General features: G+C 40.0%; 1 protein-coding gene across 1 annotated transcript in view; it reads right to left on the minus strand.

Moving 5' to 3' along the window:
- Positions 1 to 26,016, minus strand: part of Otogl (otogelin like) — a 133,614-nt gene that overhangs the window by 26,638 nt on the left and 80,960 nt on the right. Inside the window, exons 30-39 of the mRNA XM_051206415.1 lie at positions 24,611 to 24,727; positions 21,284 to 21,440; positions 20,050 to 20,076; positions 16,508 to 16,675; positions 14,663 to 14,941; positions 12,283 to 12,400; positions 7,341 to 7,420; positions 6,993 to 7,034; positions 3,206 to 3,261; positions 730 to 907 (exon numbers count right to left, since the gene is read on the minus strand). Coding sequence (XP_051062372.1) covers positions 730 to 907; positions 3,206 to 3,261; positions 6,993 to 7,034; positions 7,341 to 7,420; positions 12,283 to 12,400; positions 14,663 to 14,941; positions 16,508 to 16,675; positions 20,050 to 20,076; positions 21,284 to 21,440; positions 24,611 to 24,727 — 1,222 coding nt within the window. The remainder of the gene's footprint in view (positions 1 to 729; positions 908 to 3,205; positions 3,262 to 6,992; positions 7,035 to 7,340; positions 7,421 to 12,282; positions 12,401 to 14,662; positions 14,942 to 16,507; positions 16,676 to 20,049; positions 20,077 to 21,283; positions 21,441 to 24,610; positions 24,728 to 26,016) is intronic.

The following is a 26,016-nucleotide window of genomic DNA, read 5'->3' on the forward strand; positions in this document are numbered from 1 at the left end:
GTGAGAGAGAGAGGGAGGAGAGAGGGAGGGAGGGGGGAGGGAGGGAGGGGGAGAGTGTGCATGTACATTTGTGCATATCCCTTGTGTATATGCACACTTTATTGAGGTTTGCTGTGTGAGCACTGACGGGGATTATTTCCTTGGGTGAGGACAATGTACAAGTGGCCATATTACTGAGAAATGTGATTTCCCCTTTCCTGTAGCCTATAGCTCTGTGTGGTAAGGAAGAAAAGAGGGGATAATGAGGGGACTTATTGATTAAAGAACATTATATAAATATGTATAAAATTATTGTAAAAATACATTTTTTAAATGCATACACTAATTTCCCAGATCTATTCCAGGGACCAGAAAGTCTGGATACAGGATCTAGCACTCTGCTGGAAAAAGTCCTCCATGAGATGCTAATACCTGCTGTAGGCAGGGAAGCATGTTCACAGCCAATTACAAGATATCCATTCTATTCATACAAGGCTCTGCCTTGTTGTTTCCAAAATGCCTTCAAGTTTTCTGAATCTGTTTTACTGCATTCAGTTCTAAATGGGGAGACGTGTTAAAGACTGTCTCATCAAAATATATTTGAGGCATGGAGGGAAAATGAGTGCATGTGGGGGGACACAACGACAGGACAATCTCAAAACAAACAAAGACAAGGAAAACAAAACAAGAAGACCTCAACACTGTTCTCTGATACAGACACTGTTCACCGAGTGAGAAACGCAAACTAACAAGGACATTCCCACTCAGGGCAGCATATATCAGCGTTCACTTGAACAGGCCATCCTCGGAATCCACAGTCTGGCATTTCCAAGTCCTTCGGGCAGTTCAGAGACCAGTTATAAAAGGTCCACTCCATATTCAGGCAGATGTATTGGCTACAGTTATAAACAGGATCAAATTGTTGAGGCTGATAACAAAAGAGCAAAATCAGTTACGTTCTCAAACTCAACGAACGCTTTCACTTGAGTCTTAAATTTCACATTGTTCTATAAGTATGCATGTAATTAACCAAAACCTTATGAAAGATAATTAAAAATCTCTCCAACTTTTGTTGTCAGACCAACTCTTCAATAATCAATATATAATTAAGATTTACATTAACATAGACTTGCGATCAGAAGTATCCGGGCATCTAAGCAAGAGCTTTTTTTTTTTTTTTTTCTTAAATTTTCTACATCTAAGCAAGAGCTTTATTTTTCTTAAATTTTCTACATCATTTAATAAGCAGATTTGTTCAGTAAAACTTACAACTTAATCACACTCATATATTTATTAATAGTTGACATGTAGCTAGTGAGATGTCTCACTGGGAAAATGCCCTTGCCTCCAAGCCTGATGGCCTGAGTTCAACATCACAGGGAGTATTGACTCCCATAAGTTGTCCTCTGACTTCCATATATGCATCATAGCACACACACACACACACACACACACACACACACACACAGTGAGAGAGAGAGAGAGAGAGAGAAAGAGAGAGAGAGAGAGAGAGAGAGAGAGAGAGTTTGTTATCTATGAGGAGCCATCCGACCTTTTTGTAGTTTGTTGTTTGAGGAAAGGTTTAGGGCAGCCCAGGTGTCCTTTGCACTCAGCCTGGAGGCAGGTGAGGCTGGCCTTTAACCCTTGATCCTCTCGCCTCTACTTTCACACGCTGTGACTGCAGACCGACCGGCACCATCACTCTGACTTTTGGGAATCTCTGACTTTCCTGATCGCACACTTGCAGCCACCTCAGACCTCCCCTTTCGCCTTCCTGGTTAATTCCACTCCTTCCTTTGTCCAGTGCAAAAATCTTAGGGCCCTTGATACTTTTATTATTAACAATCTACCTCTAATTCTTCCCAAGCTGTGGAACCTCTGACTTCCAAAGACATCCAGTCACTTGTGTCCCAGTCATTTGTCAGCGTCTCCACCGCCATCACCTGTGCAGACCATCTGCCTTTGCCTCGCATGTTCTCTCCCTTCTACCCCACAGGCAAGACAACACCAAATTGATTCTGACACAAAGCAAGAGCAATGATTTTCATGCTTGCAAACCTATGGTGCCTCCCTGTGTCACTTAGAAGAAAACCAGTCTTTGCTGGAATCTTCCTGGCCTCTCCTAAACGCTCCACCTCCTGCTTTATTCATCACTGTCTTGTTTACTGCGCTTCTTGTCTAACACTGTGTTAGACACAGTTTCTCCTCAGGGGTTTTATTTTCTATGGAAATGGTGCTTCCCAAAGACCGAATAAACAAGTGATGAGGATCTGTGGCATTTGTGAAGTAAGACAGCATCTGCTCGAGTCTCCCAGTCCTACGGGCCAATCACTTCATCTTTTTGGTGATGGTGTATCATTATGTGGCAGAGCCTCACATACGATATATGCCCAACAGAGAAAACCCACCAGATAATTCTGTGCTTTTCTATTTCTTTCTTTTATTGAAAATAGATTTTTTTAAATGCTATGTATTCTAATTTACGGTTTCTCCTCCTCCAATCCCTGTGAGATCCTCCCCACTTTCCCTTCTACCCAAATCCACACCCTTTCTCTCTCTCTTTCCTCGGGAAACAAGAAGCATCCAAAATATTAATAAACACAAAAAAACTAGAATGGGAAAAACTATCAAAGAAACATCCTTAAGTTCTTAGTCAACTATTTATTTTACTTATTGCAGCCAGAAATGAATTAATAAGAATTATCCAAGTTAGTTAAGAAAGCACACTTGTGCGCTATAGAGATGTGTCAATCACTAACGTGCTTGCTTTTCAAGCATAAAACCTGATGTCAGGACCTAAAACCCTGCTAAAAAGCCCGGCATGGAGGAGCACACTTGTAATGCCACAGCTGAAAAGACAGGACCAGTAGATTTCTCGCTCTCTGTGCAACCAGGCTGTCCTATTCAACAAGAGGCAGGCCATTGAGAGACTCCGTCCAAAAAAAGGAGGATGAATCCTAAGGACCAACACCCAAAGTTGTCCTCTGACTTTATATGGCACACGTATGTGTGCCTGTACACACACACACACACACACACACACACACACACACACACACACACACGTGCGAAAGCACAGTTACAGAAATGTAATATATACCCTGCTTCTCTTTTAGCTGATAGCTGGGCACTGTACCAGAGGAAGTTTGTGTCTGTATAGAGACACACAGACTAGTGTAAGTGCTGTGAGAAACTATGAACACCCTAAAGAGACACACAGCCATACCTCACATTCCAACCCTGTGGTAGGGGTAATGTCTGACGGAGTAACCATGTCCGCATCTGTAAGAAATAAAAACATGTCTGTCCCTGTTAGTGGGACGGGAAAAACCCTGTAAGGGTGCTCCTTGTGATTTTTAAAAAAAAGTGCTTGGGAATTTTACATAGATTATTACACTCACTCCTCCCAAATACCGAGTAAAGTACATAAAACAAAATATCTTTGTAATTTTACAGATGTAGAAATGAAGCCATTGAAAAATCTGGTAAACAGTATGAGAAGATTCTAACCCAGTATTTCTGACTCTAGAACACTACCATTTAATGACGCTTCTATAAACAGCCTCATTGATCAGCTGATGTAGCACAATTAGCTGAACAGGGAGTCATCAAATATCCCTCCAGAGTTACAAACATCATTAGGTTTCAATATTAAATTGTGAATCTGGTCCCTTTCCCTGTCAGCCTCCCTTGGGTTCCTCTCAGGTAGAGTAGAGGATGGAGGACCGACACACAGAAAGGGACAACATCATCAATAGGCTGCTGTGCAAGACACTTCCTAACGTTCTCTATCATCATATCTGAAATATTCGGTCTAAAGAACTACAGAAAAGCCAAGGAAAATAGTCGGAATCTCCCCTAGCTGGAACTGCAGGATTTAAGAGACTGCAATAGTTTCCCATTGCTGTTATAAATTATCGTGAACTTAATATCTTAAAATATCGCCAGCTTATTATATTGGAGCTCTAGAGATGAGAACCCTAAAACCAATGCATTGGTACAGTTTTCTTCTGTAAACCCTAGGGAAGAATGTTTCCTTGGCTTTTCCAGATTCCCGGGAGTCCTTGGCTCTTGTTCCCTTCTTTAAAAGAGCAACGTTCTCTCTCTCTCTCTCTCTCTCTCTCTCTCTCTCTCTCTCTCTCTCTCTCTCTCTCTCTCTCTCTCTCTCCCCTCTTTCCTGTTCCTGCTGTCATATCATTTTCTTCACTTCATCAATGAAGCTTTGCCCCTTGTGCTTTTAAGGACCCCATGACTATATTGAACCCACATGGATAATTCAGGTCAAGATTCCTGGATGATAGTCTAGTCACAAATCAGTCAATAACTTCACATCAGCAAAGTCTATTTGCCATGAAACACCACATACAGACCATAGGAGATGAAGAGACATACACATTTTTAAAGAGCCATTTTCAGTCTACCATAATATATAGAATAACTTTTATATAATTTGAGTTAGTTCTGCAGGTAACCCTTATATATATTCTATTTTATAGTGTCTATCAGCTCAAATGTGTTTTAAAAATTCCACTCATTGATCATATGAACAATGCTCATGTTACCATAGGTCTAGACGTTGACTCATGCAGAGAATGAGGTTTAATAAAGACTTCATTTCCCAAGTGAAATGATATAAATTTCTCATCCAGTCACAGCACAAAAATCAGGAAGAAGTCTAGTGACTGGGTGGTTACATATTCTTCAAAGCAAAAGACACATTGTTAAAGGGTCAATGTTGTTACGAAAATATTACAATCATCAAGGGGTCACCAGTAATGTGTGATTGTAGAATTCTGCTGGCTGAGATCTCATGACAATCACAGGACATTTAACACTGAGATGTGTTCATCATTCCCTGGGTCTTTTAAAAGATTGTTTTGACTATTCAAAAATATTAGTATTTTTAAAAGCTTTAGGATCTCTTTGTCATTTTCTGCAGAGCCAAGTATCAAGTGTTGCTGCCTCAATAATATAAACTCTCTTAATCCATGAAAGCAGGATTTCTTCCTGTGTGCGTTGTTCTACATAATTCCTTCAATAATGTTTTTTTGCAGACTCCACTGTAATCACATTTCAGTCCACTATTGTTTTAGTAAATGTATTCTCAAATATTTTATGTTGTTCATAAATGTTGTTTTAGGCAGGATCTCACTATGTAGCCCTGGCGGGTTGGGAACTCACTATGTAGACCTGTCTGGCTCTGAACTTATAGAGCTCTACCTTCCTCTGGCTCCCTAGTGCTAGGATTAAATGCATGCACCACCACTTCCAGCATATTTTATTAATTTTTGATGCTGAATTGCTTGTGTAGAGAAAGACAATTGGTTTTTTATATTACTCTTACATTCTTTAAGCTTGGTGAGCCCATTTATTACTTAATGGACACTTTAGCAAAATAAATATACATGTACATGTATATGCTATATATAACCAGAAATTATCTTTCTGTTGAAGTTTATGAAGTATAATACATATGAACTACATATGAATAATTGTGATTAAATAGTTTAAACATTTGAGATGTATGTTGAATATTGATTTGTAAGATCGAAGTAAACACCAGTATGCAGAATTAGCAGCCTATGTCCTTGATGGCAGAATATTTAGTCTTATTTTATAGACCTATTCATTCATATATTCATTGAAGTAGGACATTGACATTGACAGATCAATTCCTCATCTCCAAAAGCATTGAGTGCATGCCAAGTCCTTGCCCCAGTGACTGGTACATAATAAGCATACAATAAACATTAGCTCATAAGAAAGGAGACAATGGTGATTATGGTAATGAGGCTCTAATTTGGGAAACATCACAGACTACTAAAAATCCCTCAGTAATTGCCTTCATAAAATAAAATCTAATTTTTTTTGGCATGGCCCTTTTACCTCAGATCATCTCTTTCATCCAATCTCTTAGCTCAATTCTGAATATTCAAAATGCATTTGCTTATATGAAATGGCTTCCATGCTACATGTTTCCTCGCACTCCAAACCTTCACACATGTTGGGCTTCCAAGCCAGAACACATTTTTACTTCTTCTAGCACACTTACTTTCTGTCTACTGATAACTCTACTGATATGTTTTGAGGCTTTACTTCCAAAATAATAACCACGGCCTTCTTTAAGTTGTTCCCATGTGCCAGTATTATAATATAGTCATATAATATAGTCATCCTGTAGTATTGTTGAAGGACAAATTCAACACCCATCACAAATGATCATAACACTGATATCAGTATAGTATTTGCATATAACCTACATGTTTTTCTGTATACTTAACTTATCTCTAAAATACTTTATGCCTAATATAATGTAAAATTTATATAAATAATAATTTGGCTGATATTTTAGGGGATATATCATTAACCCACAAGAATATTTTTCCAAATACTTTTGATTCATGCTTGGTTGGAAGCTATATACATGAAGGGCTATTTATTTTACAATACTTTGACAACAACTTTTTATGTTAAGACCGAGGTTATGACTTGTTGAACATCCACACCCTAACCAAGTGTCCAGAGACAGCCAGTAACATTATTCAATGGAGGCTAACCAAACACAATTATCTAAAACTAAACTTTGGAGAAGTATATTAAGCTTGGCAAGACTCTATGAGTGGCTTTATGAAATCATTTCATGGAGCAAGTTTCATCGTGAGGAAGAAATGTGAGGGTAGGAGCCCCAAATGCTTCCTCAGAAGTCTGGATAGAATCCAAAATATCAAGGAAGGTTTCCAGAGGAACCCGGATTGTACACATCTTCTGAAAGTCAACTCTATTATCATGAATTTGGAAGAAGCCTTAGTAGTCTACACTAACTGAAATGGAGAAACAGGTGGACCAAATACAGAACTCACATACAGCCTCTTAAAACCAAAGTCACATCTGGGATTTTATTTTACCAATGTATTAGCAGCTGGGATAAATGGGCCAGGGCTTATGTTACTGAATGATAATTTTTCATGTTTAAAATTGTAGCAATATGCACGTAAGTGGGTATGACACCTTACCTGGTGGCATTAATGCTGGCTCTGTGGGGGTCAGTGGGATGCCTGCAAAAAAAAAAAAAAAAAAAAAACAGGTGCTGTGCCTTAGACTGAATTTACATAAAAGAAGACCCACCTATTTACATATAGTTCTTTGCCTTCAAGGGAAATATTTAAGGAAAGAAATCACAAGAAAGCAATATTCAAAGCAACACAGGTATATTTTTAAAACCAATGGGATTTTTTAAGCCCTGTGGGAGATTGAATTAAATTATTATCTTCCTCAAACTTCTAATTGTAACCATTTGCCTCAGAGAGAAGTTATCCGTTCTTTTCATTTTTGGTAATAAATCAAGCAAGGCCCACACTTACAGTCCTCTGGATAAACACATTTAAGCGTCACCTCATCCAGGATCATATGCTTGGGGCAGTACGGCAAGCATCCTTCAACCCTTTAAATGGGAAAATAAATGGAATAAAATGTAAACAGAAAAATAATCTACATTAAACATTTGTAACTGAATTTTAGTATGCTTAAAATCTTCATCATCAGACACTTGGGAGAACTCTGTTTGCCATCACTGCTTCATACTTAGGAAATTTATGAAGCTGCACACCAGGAGTTCATGAGAAGGTATCACTATAGTGAAAGAGGCAGGATTTGAGCACAAATGTTGAAAGTATACATTTAAGTTTCAGGCACACTAAACTCACATTCTAGAAATGGGTGGGGACGTAGAAGGAAGAACCATCTGTAGAGTTTTCTTTTTTTAGCTATAGTAAGTGTGTGGTTACTTCTTTGTGTGTGTGTGTGTGTGTGTGTGTGTGTGTGTGTGTGTGTGTGTGTGGTGTGTATGTGTGTGTGTGTGTGTGTGGTGTGTGTGTGTGTGTGTGGTGTGTGTGTGTGTGTGTGTGTGTGTGTGCGCGCGCGCATGCGCGCACACATATACCATATACATGCAGATGCTCACAGAGGCCAGAAGAGGGTATCAGATATCCTGGAGAAAGGGTTGTGAGTTACAGGCAGTTGTGAGGTGCCCACTGTGAATGCTGGGAAGCAAACTCAAGTTGTGCCTAAGAACCACAGGCACACCTAACCGTGGAGCCATCTGCAGCCTGTATTCTCACTTCCGCATTCCACATGTCTGAGCAGACTGCTACGGTGTTTGGCTACTATGGCCCTGAAGATGTATGTACGACAAAACATCATCAGCAGTGGCTGTCACTGCGTATTATTCAGGCCACAGCTCCCTGAAAAGAGACTTGAGATCTCACAGGGAAGAGATGGAGTGGTACGTAACCGAGGGTCTTTCATATACACAAGGAGGAATAACTGTGAACGGGGAGTTCTAGGGAGTGTTAGTGTTTGCACCCAAATTCATTCAGTGATATGGGTGACAGTATAAAGAATTATGAGCTGGAAGGAGGTCCAGTTCCAAGACCTGAGATGTGTAGCTTGAATAAGGAACCCCATCAAGTCATAGAAGTAAAGGGACAGTCTCAAAACTTTTCAGATGCCAGAGGCTTAGGGACGTGTGCACAAACCTAAAGATAGCATGTAGGCCACTGTACTTCCCCAGGAGTAAGACCAAAGTCTGACTGAGATCATATTTTCCTGCCATCCAGTTGAAGCTCAGAGTATAATGTCACTTTATTGGAAGGAAGTGTCATCTGCCCTGTACAGCCAGGTCTAATTATTCGATTCACAGGCGCCACAGAGAATTCATGCAAATCCTCATATGAAAAGGCCTGATTATCTGCCTCCCCAATGTACTAGCAGGCTGTAATAATATTTTTAATATTTTCAAAAAGCTTCCAGTTGCTTGATGTGTTAATAAGTTGGACAAAGATGTGCAGTTTTTCTATTCTGGGTGAACGTGAACTAGCGACACGCTGATGGGTTAGCACCAGCAGAGGGCAGTCTTTATGAAGCAATGGCTTTCTCCTACTGAAAAGGCTTACTTAGGGACAGCTACCCACGTCTTAAATATGACATTTACAAATGATTCTTTTAAAAACAGAAGTAGCTTATCCATGATCAACTGCTTGTTTCATACAATGAATAATAAACCTCTAACCGATAATATAATCATATTTAAAACTTTATCACGCAGCAGAAGAGAAATTAAAGTTACAGGATAATTGACAAGCTAAAGCCAGTGGATTAGCATCAAATGAAGTCATACTTTTTGTCTTGTTTTGTTCGACTCAATTACTTTGCAGTTGTTTTGTACAGGACAAAATTCATACCCATCCTCTTAAACCATTTTCCAAAAGCCATTATTTTATCCCTTATCAGTAATCTCGGTGTCACAAATAGCAGGCTTCTCTTTGCTTTGTCATACAGCTAATATTATGACCAACGTCCAACTGATAGACAGATTGCCTCAGCGTGACGAAATTGCTATAAAAGACACATAATAAGAAAAATTTACATATGTGCTCCACAACTGACATATTCCTCCCAAACAGCTTTCGCGTTCATGGAACACTTTGGTCTGTAACAGTTGCTTGGTACCAGAAACTCGAATAATGTGAAACAAGAATGACTGATCATTAAAAGAGGGGTGTAGGGCCATGTTAAAGCCCAGCTTAGTGCATGGGTCCCCTTGGACCTCAGGCACAATCAAGAGAAGGCAGAGACACATCAATACAGAGGGTAAGACAGGAAGGGATATGCAGGATCGAGAAAGAGCTTGGCAGGTAAACATTTTCTCCTGCATCTTCTAGTCACCCCAGCCCTCCCCCTTAAGGGAAGATCTTCAAGGCAATGCACTGGAGGCACTGGGGAGCTGGCTTCAGTCACCTCAGACACTGGCTCTGCTACAAAGGCAATAAGGGCGCCTAAATGCCACTTCCTGTTCCAGCTGGCTTTTCTCCTGGTGACAGCCACTAGTGCCTTGGGCTCACGTCCTCCCCAGGGGTCATCATTACCATGTGGTCATGCAGCTTCCTTGCCTCCTCATGGCTACCAGAAGATGCAAGAGGAGATGCATTTGTAACTGTGAGAGTTCCAAAAGGTAATAAACACTTCACACACACACACACACACACACACACACACACACACACACACACACACACTGGTCTCAACTTAAAGATAACAATAGAATTCCCTCTCGTTCCTCTATTCACAGAGCACTTGGTAAACAGGGCGCAGTGAACCAGACCCTCTCTCTTCAAAATGTGGTTTACGTAGAGCCGAGGGTCTTCTCTGGGCCTCGGCTAGTCTGCTCTAAAAACGTGGGCGGGGGGGGGGGGCGGAGGGATTATAATGAGATCAGCCATTCCACAGGCTGAGGAATGCCACCTGAAGGTGCCAGTGATTTTGGTCCCTTCTCTTGCTCTTGCCAGACTGATGCCCCTGCTTATGTGTCTCTTTGGGAAGACTGAGAGCTCCTGAGATGGCCTAAGTCTCACTCAGTCACATGCCGGGGGCATTTCATAATACAAGACAGCAATGGTTATGGGCAGACACTCCAAGATCTTTAATATAAATGGCCTCAAAACAGCCCTTCCCACTGCGGGTCCATTTATGGACCCCCCTCTCCCTATTTATGAAAATTGTTGACATCCCCTGCTTCATCTTGCCTCTTCTTCCCGGGTACTAGAGCCTATGAAGAATATTCAGTCTTAAGATTAGTATCCTCAGAAGTAAATTTCTCTTCCTGACATTTTCCTATGTCATCAAAGGGCAATATAGTCTTCAGTGGAGTTAAATGGTTTGAACTTTGCAATAGCTGTCCAGTTTTCCCTATTGTGAGCGGAAGTCTACCAGAAGCTACACATATTTTAAAGGTCCCACAAGGCTAGTGGATTGCAAGTTAGACCTGCTTGGTGGAGGAGGTCTGTAAGTTTGTGGATCCACCACCAAGTTCCCTTGAGCTACCTTTAGTCTCCCATTAACCACCATCCACTTCTCACCTGTGTGTATGGCTTAACACCCTTACAACTATCAAGTAAAATCTTGGGAAGGTCCTAACTTAACAGATCATACTAGTTTCCACTGCCCCGAAAGCTCAGAATGTCATCAGACAGTATCCCATGCCCACAGGAAATATTTTCCATTTTGTGCGATCTGTCTACGCCATGTACCCTTTAGTGTACTTGAAAAACACCTTCATTTATGTCTTTCTCTTCTTCTTTAGTATAAAAACATCATGGAACCCTTTCCGCTTTGGACCATGGTATTTGCGGCAACTGGAATCTAAGTTCTGAAGCCTCGGGTGTTCGTACTTGGATGAAAGTAAAATACTTTGCAGGAACACTGTGAAAGAGGCAAGTGCATCCAGCTTCAATCAGCCTGGGCTCCTCCTCTTCTGCCTGTCACTCACACTGGCCCTGTCAGCACTCTCTGGGTCTGAAACACCTCCAGAGTCAGATTACATGCCTCTCAGGAGGCCAGCTCAGTCAAACCCCTTCTCAGCAAACTCTAACTGGCAAATTCTGCCCTTTCCTGTTCCACTACCAACAGTCGGTTTCAGCTCAACATGCCAGGAGCATGCAATTCAAGCAAAAACAGATCTTGTCATTTCCTTGTGTAAAATATGGCAGGGTTACCTGTCTCACCATAAAAGACCAAGTCCTCACCACAGGCTTGCTTGCCACACTGGCTCTCTAACCTCAGCTCCTACTTCTCTCATGCCTGTTCACTTTCCACTTTACTCAGACAACTCTGCTGAGCTTCAAGGACATCAAACGTGTTCCTACCACAGGACCTTTGCATCTCTCTCAGATCAAAGTCTCTTCCACAGGTATCCACAGGGCCAGTTTCCTGGCTCCCTTCAGATATCTGAGAAGATCACAACTTCTAGGTGTCTTCTTCCCTCTATACCAATTAAACCTTCTCTCTCTCTCTCTCTCTCTCTCTCTCTCTCACACACACACACACACATATGTATATATATATGTGAGAGAGATATGAAAGAATATATATAAGAATATATATATATATATATATATATATATATATATATATATATTCTTTCCCTCTCTTCTTTATATTCTCTATAACACAAAGCACTGTCTAATTACATGATAACACAACACATCCTATAGGTACACTTTGGGTTATTTTCTGTTTCAACCCATGTGTAGACCATATAAAATCAAGCTCTTGTCCTCTTCATCTTACCTAGCAGCAAGCAGAATTAAGAGATCTTCAGTACCTAGTTGAGATTAAAGTTAAATCAACCCATAGATTAGCATGTAGCATATCCTTAACAATGGTCACTTTTCAGCAGGACACAAAAATCACCCAGGACAAAATCTGCTAATACTCGAATTTGCAGGTTTGCATGCCAATGTCACTTACGGTGGAAGGAAAGCACAGGCTAGGGCTTCCGGGTCACTGCACGTTCTAAAACAAGGAATAGCACAAGGTTCGTATCTCCACTCACACATCCTCCTGTAAGGTACCACTGCCTGGATTTCTGAGAAAATAAGAGGAAGTTGAGATTAAGCACAGTGAACACATATTTGAAAACTAATGACTTCTGGAAGAAACTGGTGTGATGCTTGCCTCTCCCTCATCATTAACACTGTCAGATAAGAGCATTACAATTCCCTGGTGAGCAGAAGATCTGCTACTTGGGTTGAATGACTAAATGAAGATCTTGCCTCCAAAGAGTTTAATGTTCTCCTTTCTCTCATGTCTAGTTGTGTTTTCAGTGATTTCCCCATTGTAGCAGTTGGGAATCTTTCTTTTTACAGCATAATTTTGACGCTATTTTATCCTTGCACAACTCTGCTGAGGAACATTACTTGCCATCTAGAATCTTCATTGTAGTACCCTAGTGTCTTTCCGGCCTCGGACAATAAGGAAAACGGTAAGACCAAACACACATCTCAAGAGCAAACATGTTTCTCCACTATGCCTCACAGAACTCAGCACATCGTCTCATACATGGTAAGTACGGCTTGAATACAAAATAACAAATCAGTGTGACTGAAAGATAACTTCCATAGTTCTAGACGGTTTAGTTAGAGGCTTTTCTCCTGTAAACTCGGGCACTATATTCTCTATTCCACATCATGGAGAAGCCCTTCTGCAACAGCTCAAAATTGTCTCTGCATAAAAGAGATCACTTGAATCCATATCCCGAATCTGCGCCCTAAAAACTTTAATTCTAAAGTGTGGTGAGGGAATGGACTATTTCAGAAGGATTCTTGGTGTCTGCAGAGCTGAAGCTGGAGTTCCAGAGGAGACCAGTAGCTTCTCAATGGATGAAGCCTACAGTGATCAGTGTCTTAGATGATGCTATTGACTGTCTTTTGCTGAACCTTGAATGGGGTTTCTAGGCCTGCCTCTAGTATAGTAGAGCAGACTTCTATATTAAAGGGGATATGGAGGCTTATTGGGTTCAACTTTACATTCAATCAAGTAAAATAATCACACCACTCTATAGAACGTTATGCAGGCAAGTGGAAAAGGAAATGTCCCCACATAGCCTTGTCTATTACCAACCTTTAGAGTCCCACTAGGACTTCTTACAATGACTGCAGAATGCCATGGGGATGTACTATGCACAGCACATACAGAGTGGAACTATTGAGACTAACCGGGCCTGTCTTGCTAAGCCAGTGTGTCCTGAAATGTCTGTGCTCAGAGACATCAGTGGCACCCAGAGTGCAAAAAACCCAGGCTTCCATGCTCTGCTACTTCTGCTGCTGAAGCATATCTGGAGTATGCAGAGACAAGACATCCATCACCTGCCCTGAGGTGCTCTCCTAAATGAGAGGGTTGAGGGTCAGGGCACTAGCTTATGGTGAATCCTAATCTTCAGTGGATTGTCACCACCTACAGGAAAGTGGTATCATTGCTTGTCCTGTCCCCTTCTGTCTCATTAGACTAGACCCAAGAAAACATGTGCTGAAAGCATTGTGGCTCTTGTGGCTGAGCTTTGAGGTCCCTGCTAGAGTAAGAATACTGGCAGCTGCATTTAAATGAAACCTCCGACCATACTTAGAACCCATGACCTCGGGGAATTTAGCCTACAATAACCAACGCTTTTAAAGCACAGCTTGGGTTTTCTGAAATGCACCCATTTTCAGAAAAAGCATTCACAGTAGAAAAGGCAAATGATTAGCAATATTGAATGCCTTCAGAGGATTGTTTAAAATGGAGCAGTGTTGGAGACTTCGGATGGAAGTCAAGCTCCTAGGTTTGGAAAACAGAGCACAACTTCAGCCACACAAAGAGAAGATTGCTTTCTGATCCTCAGCTGTAGATCAAAGGGCCGTTCTTAGAAACCAGACACGGCTTCTGCAAAATGAAAGAAACTTTTCAGGGGTCAGAGACACCACTGAATTCCAAAAACAGAGATAAATACTCTGTCTTCAAGACTAAGAATTAGATTAATAGGAAGCTGTCTTCTATGAAAAAAAGGAGATCCAAACACTAGACCATTTCATGAGATGTGAGTAAGTTCTGTTGCAAAAGCCCAATCAGTACTATTAGTATATTATGGAGAAATAATTATAAAGTTATTTCAGTTATTCTAAGCCATTTATACTCGTGTATTTAATGTAGTAGATAAAAGTCAGTACCCCCCCCCTTAGCTCAGTAGCCTGAGAGGTAGAAAGGTTAGGGTCCCATAAATCTGCTCATAGAGTCAGATACTTAACACTGGCATCGGACAAGGTCTGCAAGGCAGACACATCTGTGCTCTCTCTGAAGCTCTCAGGAAGCACACCTTCAATGCTGAAGCTACTTGACTTCTTGAACTCTTCCGAATCATCATATTTTGATGCCTTGACGCTAGAATCCTTGAAAACGATGAAGAAGCCTTTCTTGCTATATAATTCGAATGCACTGTAACCAGGAATCCAGAGCCCTTGATGGTGAAAAAACGTTGCTCTCTGATGAAACGCTGAGTTTGCCTGCCACAGCAACAAGCCAAGAGTGTCATTGTCGTGGACGTAGAGAAAGTAGTTTGGCCTTTCAGCAGATTCCAGAGAAACAAGAGCCAACGCTGTGAAACAGAGTGTCTTGATGACTTAGGATCTCAGGGGAAGGCAGCACACAGGCACAGGCATCACAATGTTCATTTACAAGGTTAAAAATAACTAATCACATCACCACACAGAATTAATGCTCATCTCAGGCACATCACACACGAATTATGACATTTCAAAGAGAAACAGCAATGCAGTGAACAACAATGAACCCTCCCCAAAACCAAGCTCTGGTAAGTTCTAATTTCAAATGCATCTATTATGCCCTTAGCGGGAAAATGCAAAACTAACAGCTATCTATATTCATAAGCTATAATATTGTCACATATAACACCTGCAAACAACTAAACTGGAAAAGAGTAAGAAAACAAAAATATACTAATTTAAGTACATAAACAACTGTACTTTTATATCAATAGGATCTTAAATAAAAAAAATGATTCTGGTAAGGGACTTTTGATACACTGAGAAAATGTTATTTACTCAATAGTATCGTCTATTTCTCAAAAGATGACAAAATGGCTAATGAGCAACCAGGTTTACAAAGCATTGCATAAGTATGATTGCATTTCATCATTTTGCTTTGAAATTGCCCCTTATATGTGTGAGACTGCTGCTATATGAACACATTTTATTAAGATATTGAGTTAATTTTTAAAAATGTATTTTTCACGAAGAATCATTATAAACTACAAAATCATGAAATCTATCAAATCCATTGTTACCAAAGACATTTATTTTTGTTCTTAAGACTTGCAAATATCATGACTAAAAAACCAAAAATGCAAAATAAAATAAAATATTTTTTTGTAGAAGGAAAAATGGTTGCAACTAATTAAAACTTCAGGTGATAGATGCTTGCAGAACAGAGTTCATTCCATGGGAAAGAAGGTATTGATTCAAACTGGAGGATTGGGGGAGTTTTCTCAGAAAAGTGAGCAGTTTATCAGATTCAATTGTTTCACATTTTTTTTTTTTATCTTGCACTTGTAGAAGAAGCTGTGCATGGTTCTGGGTAGATTACACTGAAAATGCAGCCTGGCACCACTGGCCAGAGGGGACACGTCGTCCAGTAAGAACAGGTGCCAGGTAGATACAAGCCTAGGATGCAAGCTGTGGATACAGGTCAGTGAGTGAAGGCTGATTCAACACCCCAGACCAGGACAGAGGAGGTGTGCTGAGGACAAAACATCGTCTCAGCAATTGTCTACATTCCAATATATACACCTCACACTCAACTCATCCGATGCCAAATCATATCCTTCCCTTTCGCTTTAACCTGGTATTAAAGTCCTTTGAGGTGAGGAATGGACTGTCTTTTACACTTTTTCAACGTAAGTTCTTTGGTTAATACTGTAAACATTTGCAGTGAATTACTTAATACCAACAAGCAAACAAACAAAAATCTCAAACATCTACAGTTCTAACACAGCTATGCAAATAGATAAGCCAAGATTTTGTTTTATGTCCTTTGGGGGAATTTAGGAAATGTCATAGAATATGAAATCTCTAGTTAATACTTGGGCACGGCTAATGGAAAAGCGTCCATGAAAAACTAAATTTACATTTTCAATTATACTTACAGGATGTCTTCTCTTTGAAAAGGCCCGGAGTGATCATAAAAATGAAAAACAAATTACCATGATCACTACTTCTTGGTAAAGAGAAAAGGCTCCTACTGGTCATATTGACACCTAGAACAAGGCCGCTCTGCCCATAGCTTGCCAGCATATATGGCCCTTCTCCCAGCCCTGGTGAAGTTACAAGTAAGACAGTGATAGATTAGCATGGGACTTTAAGTTTCAAAAAAATAAAGATACTCCATAAATATTGGGCAATTAAAAATTATCCACTGCTAAATTAACAACTACTTTTAAAATAATAATCATCTAGTATATAGTATATATACTTAAAATATATTATTTAAGCTATATACATACAAATGTATAATATATTTATTATGCAAATATGTACATGGGTACATGCATGAAATTTTTTTATACATATAAAGCAAAAGGTGGAAATGACTCAATCATTTCATCTTCAAATTCCCTCTCCTCTAAGACTGGGTTGTCTTCCAGTCTAACATCCAAAGGTACTGATTTCCTCAATAAACACATGAACTTTCTCTGTATCAGAGCCTATGCGACGGCTCAGCAGGTAACTTTGGACATTTCTGTACCAGCCTCGTGGCCTAGGTTGGCACCTAGGACACATGGTAGGAAAGAGAACCCATCTCATGAAGGCTGTCTTCTGACTTCCACATTTATGCTATGACACACAGCATGTGCATGCACATGTGCTTGCACACACCCACACACATACACACATGCACACTTATGGGAACACACACACACTACATTATTATAAATAAACCCTCAAAGACATGCATCTGTACTAATGTGCTCATGTTATAACACCCTTCTAATTGCACTGCATGAATAAAAAAAAAGAATTCAAAGACACAATATCAACACTTTATTTAAAATTAAGAGGAAACAAGATGCCTAGACCCAGACATGAAATGCCTCAGAGTAATCATTTTGTAAACCTCATTTTATAAAAATAAGTATATAAATTATAAATATGTTTATTGATATTTTGAAATAACTATTTTGTGTAACCCAATTTCTATGCTACTAGTGTTCTTAATATGACTGAGCATAGTAAAAACTTTGAAATTTCTATGAATCATAATACGTTGTTACATCATAACCAGCTATTTACTCTGTACAGGCATACATCTATTTTTCCCTTGTGGATTATATTCAATGTTTCTGTGGGTGTGATGGATCATGTCCTAAAATATTAATCATGTCACATTTGGAAAATTTCACTTTCCCCTTTTTTAATCTTTACCTCAAGCACATTTTTTACCTTCTAACCCACCCTATGTAAGGAAGAAGAAATGTTCGATGCATGTAGAATGAGGTTTTTCTCCTCTAAAAGACTCAAGTTCAGGTAAGGGAAAGGGGCTGGGTAGGGGATGACTGGATTGGAGGGATACGGTGCCTTCCAAGAAGGAAAACGATGTTCAAAGTTTCCATCCTGGAGAGGGAAGGATTCAGTGCTATCCCCTCCACTAATATCATCTAGAATTGGTCATATGGAGCAGCTCATAGATTCTGAGAGAAGAGCTTCCAAGTATTAGTGAAATACTTGGATATCCTGAGTAGAGATAGGACTAGCATGACTGGCCCTTGCCAAGGTGGGGCTGGGCAGCAGCAGTGAGAATTTTCCATTACATAGGAAGCAGTAGGTTCCGTCCCTGTAACTAGTTTCTACTGTGTACAGTGTCAGGCCAGGAAGAAGAGAACCAGGGAAAAATCACACCAAAATTCTGTACTGACTTTCTAAAAAGAACTTTAGAAAAAGAAAGTGATATAAACCTCAGAGAGGAAAGAAGATATCAAATTTTTAAGTATGTGGATTTACATGAAGTATGAATATGATACAAATACGTGAGTATGCAAATTATAACGTAATTCAATACACACGTGTGTGCCTGTGCCCTGATGAAACGCATCCCTTCGACACTAGCCTAAAGATAAATATAAATGTAGAAATCAAAAAGAAGAGGATGCATGAACAACAGCAGGACTTGAGGCATCCTCGAGGATGGTTCAGCCTAAGAATGAGAAAGGAGATGGACAGCTGGACACATCATCTTTCCCACTTAATACACATACGTCTCACTGCAGCAGCATAAATAGATGCGTGTCATCTGTCCATGTAAAAACCCAAGGGAGGGAGCAGTGGCTTTTGCACACAGAAGACCACAGCATCCCTGAAGTCACATGAGGTCATGAGTTACTTTGCACACGGAAGGACCACAGCATCCCTGAAGTCACATGAGGTCATGAGTTATCGGCACAAGGTCAAGCCAGAAGCCAGTAACCATTCTTGCAGTGAGCACAGTGGGAAGGTGTTTACAGGTCCCGCCCCTAAAAAAGGAGCTATTGACTACAGATAGCTACCAGACAAGGGACAGTGTCTCTTCCTTAGGCTTATGGCCCTAGGTAGGATGACTATGTTCCAGTGGATGACCTTACACCATGCACATATAAGCAGCAGCAATTGGACTTGGTGAGTTATTTGAAAACAAAAGAAGAAAGGAAGGATAATTTAAAAAAAAAAAAAAAAAAGGATGTGAAGTTGGGCATTAGATATGGGAAGAGTTGGAGGCGGTGCAGATGATCAAAATACATCATGTACATACACAAGATTCTCAAGAGTAAAGAAAAATCTATTTTAAAACTCAAGCCTAATGCTTTTTAAGTGCCTCCCAGTTAATTTACACCTTGTTTCCAGGCTATTTGCATGTGCTTTGACTGCAATTAAGATATCATTAACGATCATATCACCAATTTCTGAAGTGATATATACAATCCTACCATTTACTAAAATCAACCATTCCCAACAGTAATTCCTGAAACAGTCATAACACACCTCATCTAATAAAATCACTCCAAACTTCATTACATGGTGATTTCGAGCAGGATACTAAAGTCTTTGCCCACATATGGCAATAATGACAACACATACTTTACATTATATGAAAATAGCATTCGACAACCATGAAGAACTTATGCACAGTACTGACACCCAGAATTATTGAGACAATTTCAGGATCAACCCTTACATTCTATTTTTAATCTTGTCTTCTGACAATTATTTATTTCTGTGTTGTCTTTGAATAATGCAGCTATCTTTACAACATAGTTTCTGACATGTTGTAGACAAACACTAGAGAGAGCTCAGTTAAGTCTCCAGAGAAGCCAAGATAATTTATAAGAGCTGTGAAATTATTTGAAGTAAAACAAATTGAGAAAAGTCATTTAAAACAATGTTACTGATTTTCAATGACTTCCACCAACAATCTCTACAATTCTGTAATTAATATAATGTCAACCTCTGCAATTCCATACCTTCTTTAGTCACCTATCACCACTGCAGCAAACTCTGCCTCCTGGGCACAATAACATTTTTCTCTATTACTTGAATCATAGAAAATCAATTCTCTGAATTATTTGTGTCTTGTTCATAGTATAAATTATTCAAAAAGTTTTATCTGAAAATACATCTGACAGAATACTGCAGTAATACTCATTAAAATGTCACATACCTTCATTGTAATATTCACAATCAAGAGCTAAAAGAAAGAAAAATAAATATTAAATGGCATATCAATTACATATTACTTGTTTGCGTATTGCAACACAGAACAAGCATTTATTAATAACTACATAAAATAACAGAGAACGACATCATTACTCAGAAACTTCCGATGAGCAAAGACAATTATGTGTGATTGTGTGTGTGTGTGATTGTGTGTGTGTGAGGGGGGAGGGAGAAAGAGAGAGAGGGAGCAAGTGCATGTTCATGTAGGTGTATAGTTGATGCTTTTAACACAGCCCCTTATAGCTAGGCCAGCTTCAAACTCACTGACAGTGACCCTCCTTGTCTCTGTCTCTCAAGTGCTAGGCACAGGTGTAGACACCAGGTCTTGCTTAAAGGGTTGTTGTTGTTGTTTTCCCCCAAAGGGTATTTTTAAGATGGCGTGTTTCAATAGATTTCATGACATTTTTTTTCCCCAAGTTTACATGATGGTGGAAGTTTCCCCTCCCTCCTCTCTTCCCAATCCCGACCCCACCCCACCCCTCTGTTCCCACCCTCACAATCCACTCCTCCTTTGTTTCTGCTTAGGAAAGGGCAGGTCTCCCATGAGTATCAACAAAACATGGCATGTCAAGCTACAGTAAGACTAAGCACCTCCCCATGCTTAAGGTCTGGGCAAGGCAACCCAGTGTGAGTAGGGTCCCAAAAGGCAGGAAAAGAGTTGGAGACAGCTCCTAATCCCGCGGTTAGGAGTCCCACAAGAGGGGGATACACATTATTTTAAAAGGAGATAAGTACTTGGCAGTTTAGAAGCCAATCACAGACATTGTCCAAATTGGAATCTGTTCTTCAGATGACTAAACCACCTACATAAGGGAATAAGATGAGGAAGGAGCCAAAGCTGAAAAGGGACTAAGATGGGTTTGTAAAGCATCATTATTATCACAAGGAAGAAACTTCACAGATGTAAGAGGACCTGGGGTCCCAAACAACTTCTGTGGTGACAGTACTCAATTTCTATTTCAAAAACTGCAGGGACAGCCATCAAACATAACAGAAAACAACACCTTTTTTCTCTTTGATACAGAACTGGGGATTGTCAAAAGACTATGAAATTCAGACAACTAAACATTCTATGAACTCGAGTCTCGTGGCATTACACCACAACAAAATGCCAATTAATTTGGGTCTTCTTAAAAACTATCCACTTGACTTAACAATATCCTAAGCGAGGTACCCACCACAAACAGTGGGTGACCTCCAGTGAACAGGCACACCTTCCTGGCAGCATTTGTGAGCATATGCTGACACGCTGGTACACAGACATTCACAGTCCCCTCCTAGGTTACAGTTGCATGTATCCTCGTGGCAGTTTTTGGCAAAAGAAGTAACGTCGATCTGAAAGTAAAATGAAAGATGACATGATTTCAATAAGCACTGACTGTGATTAAATTCGAACTTCCTGAGAGAAGAGTAACTGCCCATTCTTCCCAAAGGGCGTCATCAGCATAACGCCGCCACCTACATAGTCTTAATTGTCTCAAGCCACTGTGTTGCCTAGGGAAAAGGAATTACTAAGCAAATGCCACCACAGAGAACCAGCAAAACAAATAAGAATATCAGAGCCATTTTGACATCTGCGCTAGGGCAGATCTCAGACATTTGAAAGGGCATTGTTACACTGTGTGGTTCTTGGCATTGAAGCAGCTCTCTCTGTTCATTTCACATTTTCTTTTCTTTTACTTCTTAGTCTCCTAAATGGCAATGTGATGCCAGTTTATTTTAAATGTCTCACATTCAATTAATGACTTCCTTTGCATTGCACTTGTTAGAACACTGAGTAGATTGAATAGAGTATTGACAATGTTGCTTAAAAGAAGTGTTCGGTGTTGGCAATTTATGTTTCACGTTGTATGCCAATGCATGGGTTAATTTTTCAAGTGGCCCTTGAAACTCTGTGGCTTGAGTCCAGAATGAACATCTTATTGCCTGTCAATGATCTATGGTCCTAAGAAGCATAAAACTCTCAAGATGGAGCTTTATAAGTAGGACCTTAGTCTACACATATCCTTTTAATGTAGCAAGCCATCTTGGTTTCTCTTTAAGTTCCTAAAACTTTTTATATTATAGCAGAGTTATTACATCAAAACATACAACTGAGGCTTTTAAAACAATAATTATAAATTCATCACATGTTAACATAAATTACCTATTTTAGTAAAAACATGTATTTGATCAAGCAAAAATAAATTAGTGGGGAGAGTCCAATGCTTTACATTTTTGCAGATTCTTTAACATCTTTTGGCAGGACACAACTTGATTCTCGTAATGGATTTCCCATTCAGTGTGGCTTGGTTTTGGTTAAAATCCCCTCAAAAAAGTTCTCTATATACATACACCTAGAAAGTCAATGGTGCTAACGGGGTAATGGAGATGGCATTCCATAACTGCAGCTTTCTTTTTTATTCTTAAGATCAGGATGTACTGTGTGGGATAACATGGTATTTCTGAACACTGTGTTTTAGTGACAATCCTTTCCCCATGGCCCTCATGGCCATAACCCCCACTGTCTCTGATTTCCCCTCACAGCCTCCTAAGCGCAGAGGGGGAAAATCTTTGCTGCTTCTATCTACGTCCCTTTCGCCCACTTCCTACCCTTCCTTATCATCTATTAATCACCTTCTTGGTTTCCTTCCTACATTTTTAGGCTTTATACTCTTACATCTATTCTTTGTAAACATGTACACATTACAGGCTAGGATCTGTATATGAGAGAGAATGTATATTTTGGGTTGGTTTTCGTTTTGTTTTTCCTTTCTGAGTCTGTATTTAATACGGTACAGCTCCATCCGTTTTCATTTTTTCTTTTCTGACTGTGGTTTGTTTGTTTGTTTGTTTGTTTTTTGAGGCAGGGTTTCTCCCTGTAGCTTTACAGCCTGTCCTGGAACTAGCTTTGTAGACCAGGCTGGCCTCGAACTCACAGAGATCCGCCTGCCTCTACCTCCCCAAGTGCTGGGATTAAAAGCGTGCGCCACAAATGCCCAGCTCGTTTTCATTTTTCTTTACAGCTGAATAAAACACAATGTGTACATGCACCACATTTCCATTATGCATTCACCTGTTGATGGACATCTGGATGGCTGAAGTAATTTCCCTGCTGTTGTGAATATGCATAAATAAACTTGGGTGGGAAGTATCTCCATAATAGGATATGGATCCTGTGCAATGGCGAGAAGTGATATGGGTGGGTTACGTGGCTGTTCTTGTTATAAAGGACTCCACACTGACAACCATAAAGACTAGGTTTAATTTGATGTCTTAAACCTCAACAGTGAGCTGGGAGCTGGTGGCACACACCTTTAATCCCAGCACTCGGGAGGCAGAGGCAGGGAGATCTCTGTGAGTTCAAGGCCAGCCTGATCTACAAAGCTAGATCCAGGACAGGCTCCAAAGCTACAGAGAAACCCTGTCTCAAACAAAACAAAACAAAACCAAAATACAAAAAACAAAGCAAACAAACAAATAAAAAAAACCTCACCAATGAACTCTGTACTTTGCTACTTTGCTGGATTAAAATCTCCAGGTTTAACTTGCCTTTGGAATAAGCTTTCACTCCTGTGTGACTCTATAGCATTGTGCATTGACTATTGTGAAAAATGTGTAGTATATAAAGATCTTCTAGACACTAATGCATTTAATTACACACATCAGACCGTGGGCCACATTTATTCATATCGTCAACTATATTTTCAGAAAAGTCTCACAAAACTTTTAAACCACAGTTACGGAGCCAAGGTTTGCAAACTTCTATTTTTCACTTCAGAAAGTTTAAATGTTCTTAAGGACAACAGATGCCATGGGATGTTTGCCTTGAAGCCACAGGCTTACTCTCCCCAAGAAAATATCTGCCAGATATTCTAGTCTGCATGACCATATTTTTCTATTACCTGTTTTTTCAAATAAAAATGGTGTGTTCCAGGGAAATCTACAGAAAACCTGGCTCACAACTCAAAAACTGCACAAGTAACTTCTTTGGGAAACCAGAGGGCATGCAGCAGAGGTATGCTTGGCTTTAAGAACTGTATTAAATTACTTTCACAACTTCTACTGGAACCCAAAATTATCCTGTGAGGAAGGAGCTTAGATATTTAAGTTATGCACTTGAAAAAGCTTCTAAAACTATTCTAAATATGTCACCAGGAATCCGGTTACGCTATATTGAAAAGTATGTCCACTTGAAATGCTCTCTGATGACAGATAAACATCTATTCCCCCTTTTGTTATTTACACATATTTACAAAATGCCTATTACACATGTTACAAAATTTACACATACTATAAGATGTGAATAAACTACATTTCACAAACTAGAATGAATTAAAATGGTCATTTGCAGATGCACACTGTTAGATGAGATGGAATAAGGAGGAAAAGCACTAACAAAGGACCCCTCCGCTACCAACCATGGGACACCTGAGTCACATGAGCCTCTGAGTTTATCTCGCTCATCTCAGGTCAAGCAGCAGCAAGTCTTTACATTTGAGATTTCAGTAAAAGAACTCATTTACCACGTTGCGGCATGGAGCAAAAACATCAGTGTACAAGATGGAGCACTCTTTCTTGGCATAGGGGAACTTGCTCTGGTGCGCCTCACAGGGCTTCAGGGCTTCAACAGGATCTTCACACTGTTGGGAACCAAAGGGAAACCAAATGGCAGACCTTAACGGGTCTAGACTTTGAAACCAAAGCACCTGACCACCCATGACAGTGGCACCCAGCACAGCTTCACCCTCTTAGCCGGTTTTTATGCACAGCGTGTTTTCACTCATAGAGGCTATACTTTAATAACATAAATCACTTCCGAGAAGCAGCTAGGGAGTAAACAGAGTGATGTCATAGCAGGAAATTTATCATTTTTAATTCTTCACAAATGCAATATTTTCATGAAAAATTCCATGAGCCTCTAACTTTTTATGTTGTTCAGCTCTGTCACAGACCATCTTCTGGGGAACAGGGTGTACAGATTTCTACACTCTCCAAAGACTCAACTTCCATAAACTCCACAATTTGACCTCTGCTGTCTCTAATCTGCCCCTCTAAAACTTTCCTGAAGAAAGGACGTCGATGACTCACTCGATTCTAAATACAGAGTCAGTTGCTCAGTCTGCCGCCATTTGAGTCTTAACTCTCCTTCAATTCTGTCTTAAGAGTCTCATCTGGTTTGGATTCATCACTGACATTTTCTATTTGGGTTTTCTTATACTACATCATACTGGCTTTTCGTCTCCAACCTCCCGATCCTACCTTTATTAGCAAAGCCTTGAAACCCCTATGTCCCTCATTTGACACAGGTGTCCTCACTTCAACACAGCCTAAATATGCTACTAAGTGCCAAACCCTACTTATATACCAGGGCTGTTTCCTGCACTTCGAACCTAGACATTTCCAGCTAAATATCTTTCCATCACACCTTCCTCAATACAGCCTAAGGTAACTACACTTGTTTCTACTATATCATGAGCCCAACTCCTGCACACATATACCTCCTCTTTGCCCTGTCTATGGGAAAACTCCAGCTGATATTTCCAGAGGCATAAGGCTTTTTTGAGTCTTCCAAGTGCATCCTTCTCAATGAAGTCCTTCAATAAATACTGGGGTTTTTTGTTGTTTATGGTCTCAAGTTTCTGTAGCTTTCTAATCTCCTCTAACAGCTAACCTGGATGTACTGTAAGAGACTCCTGTACCTGCTAAGCCCTTGGTCTTTTGGTCATTCTCTATTTCTAACCCTATGGCACAACCATATGAAGACTTTGAGATGTTTTCACGTTCTGTACCCTCCTCTCCCCTGTTCACATTGGCAAAGCTAACCCTTCATCATCTCTCCTATAAACCAGGGGATCTCAACCTGTGGGTTGAGCCCCCCCACAGGGGTCGCATATCAGATATTTATAATATAACTCATAACAGTAGCAAA

Source organism: Phodopus roborovskii, unplaced genomic scaffold (genome assembly GCF_943737965.1).
Source record: "Phodopus roborovskii unplaced genomic scaffold, PHOROB, whole genome shotgun sequence".
Lineage (NCBI taxonomy): Eukaryota > Metazoa > Chordata > Mammalia > Rodentia > Cricetidae > Phodopus > Phodopus roborovskii.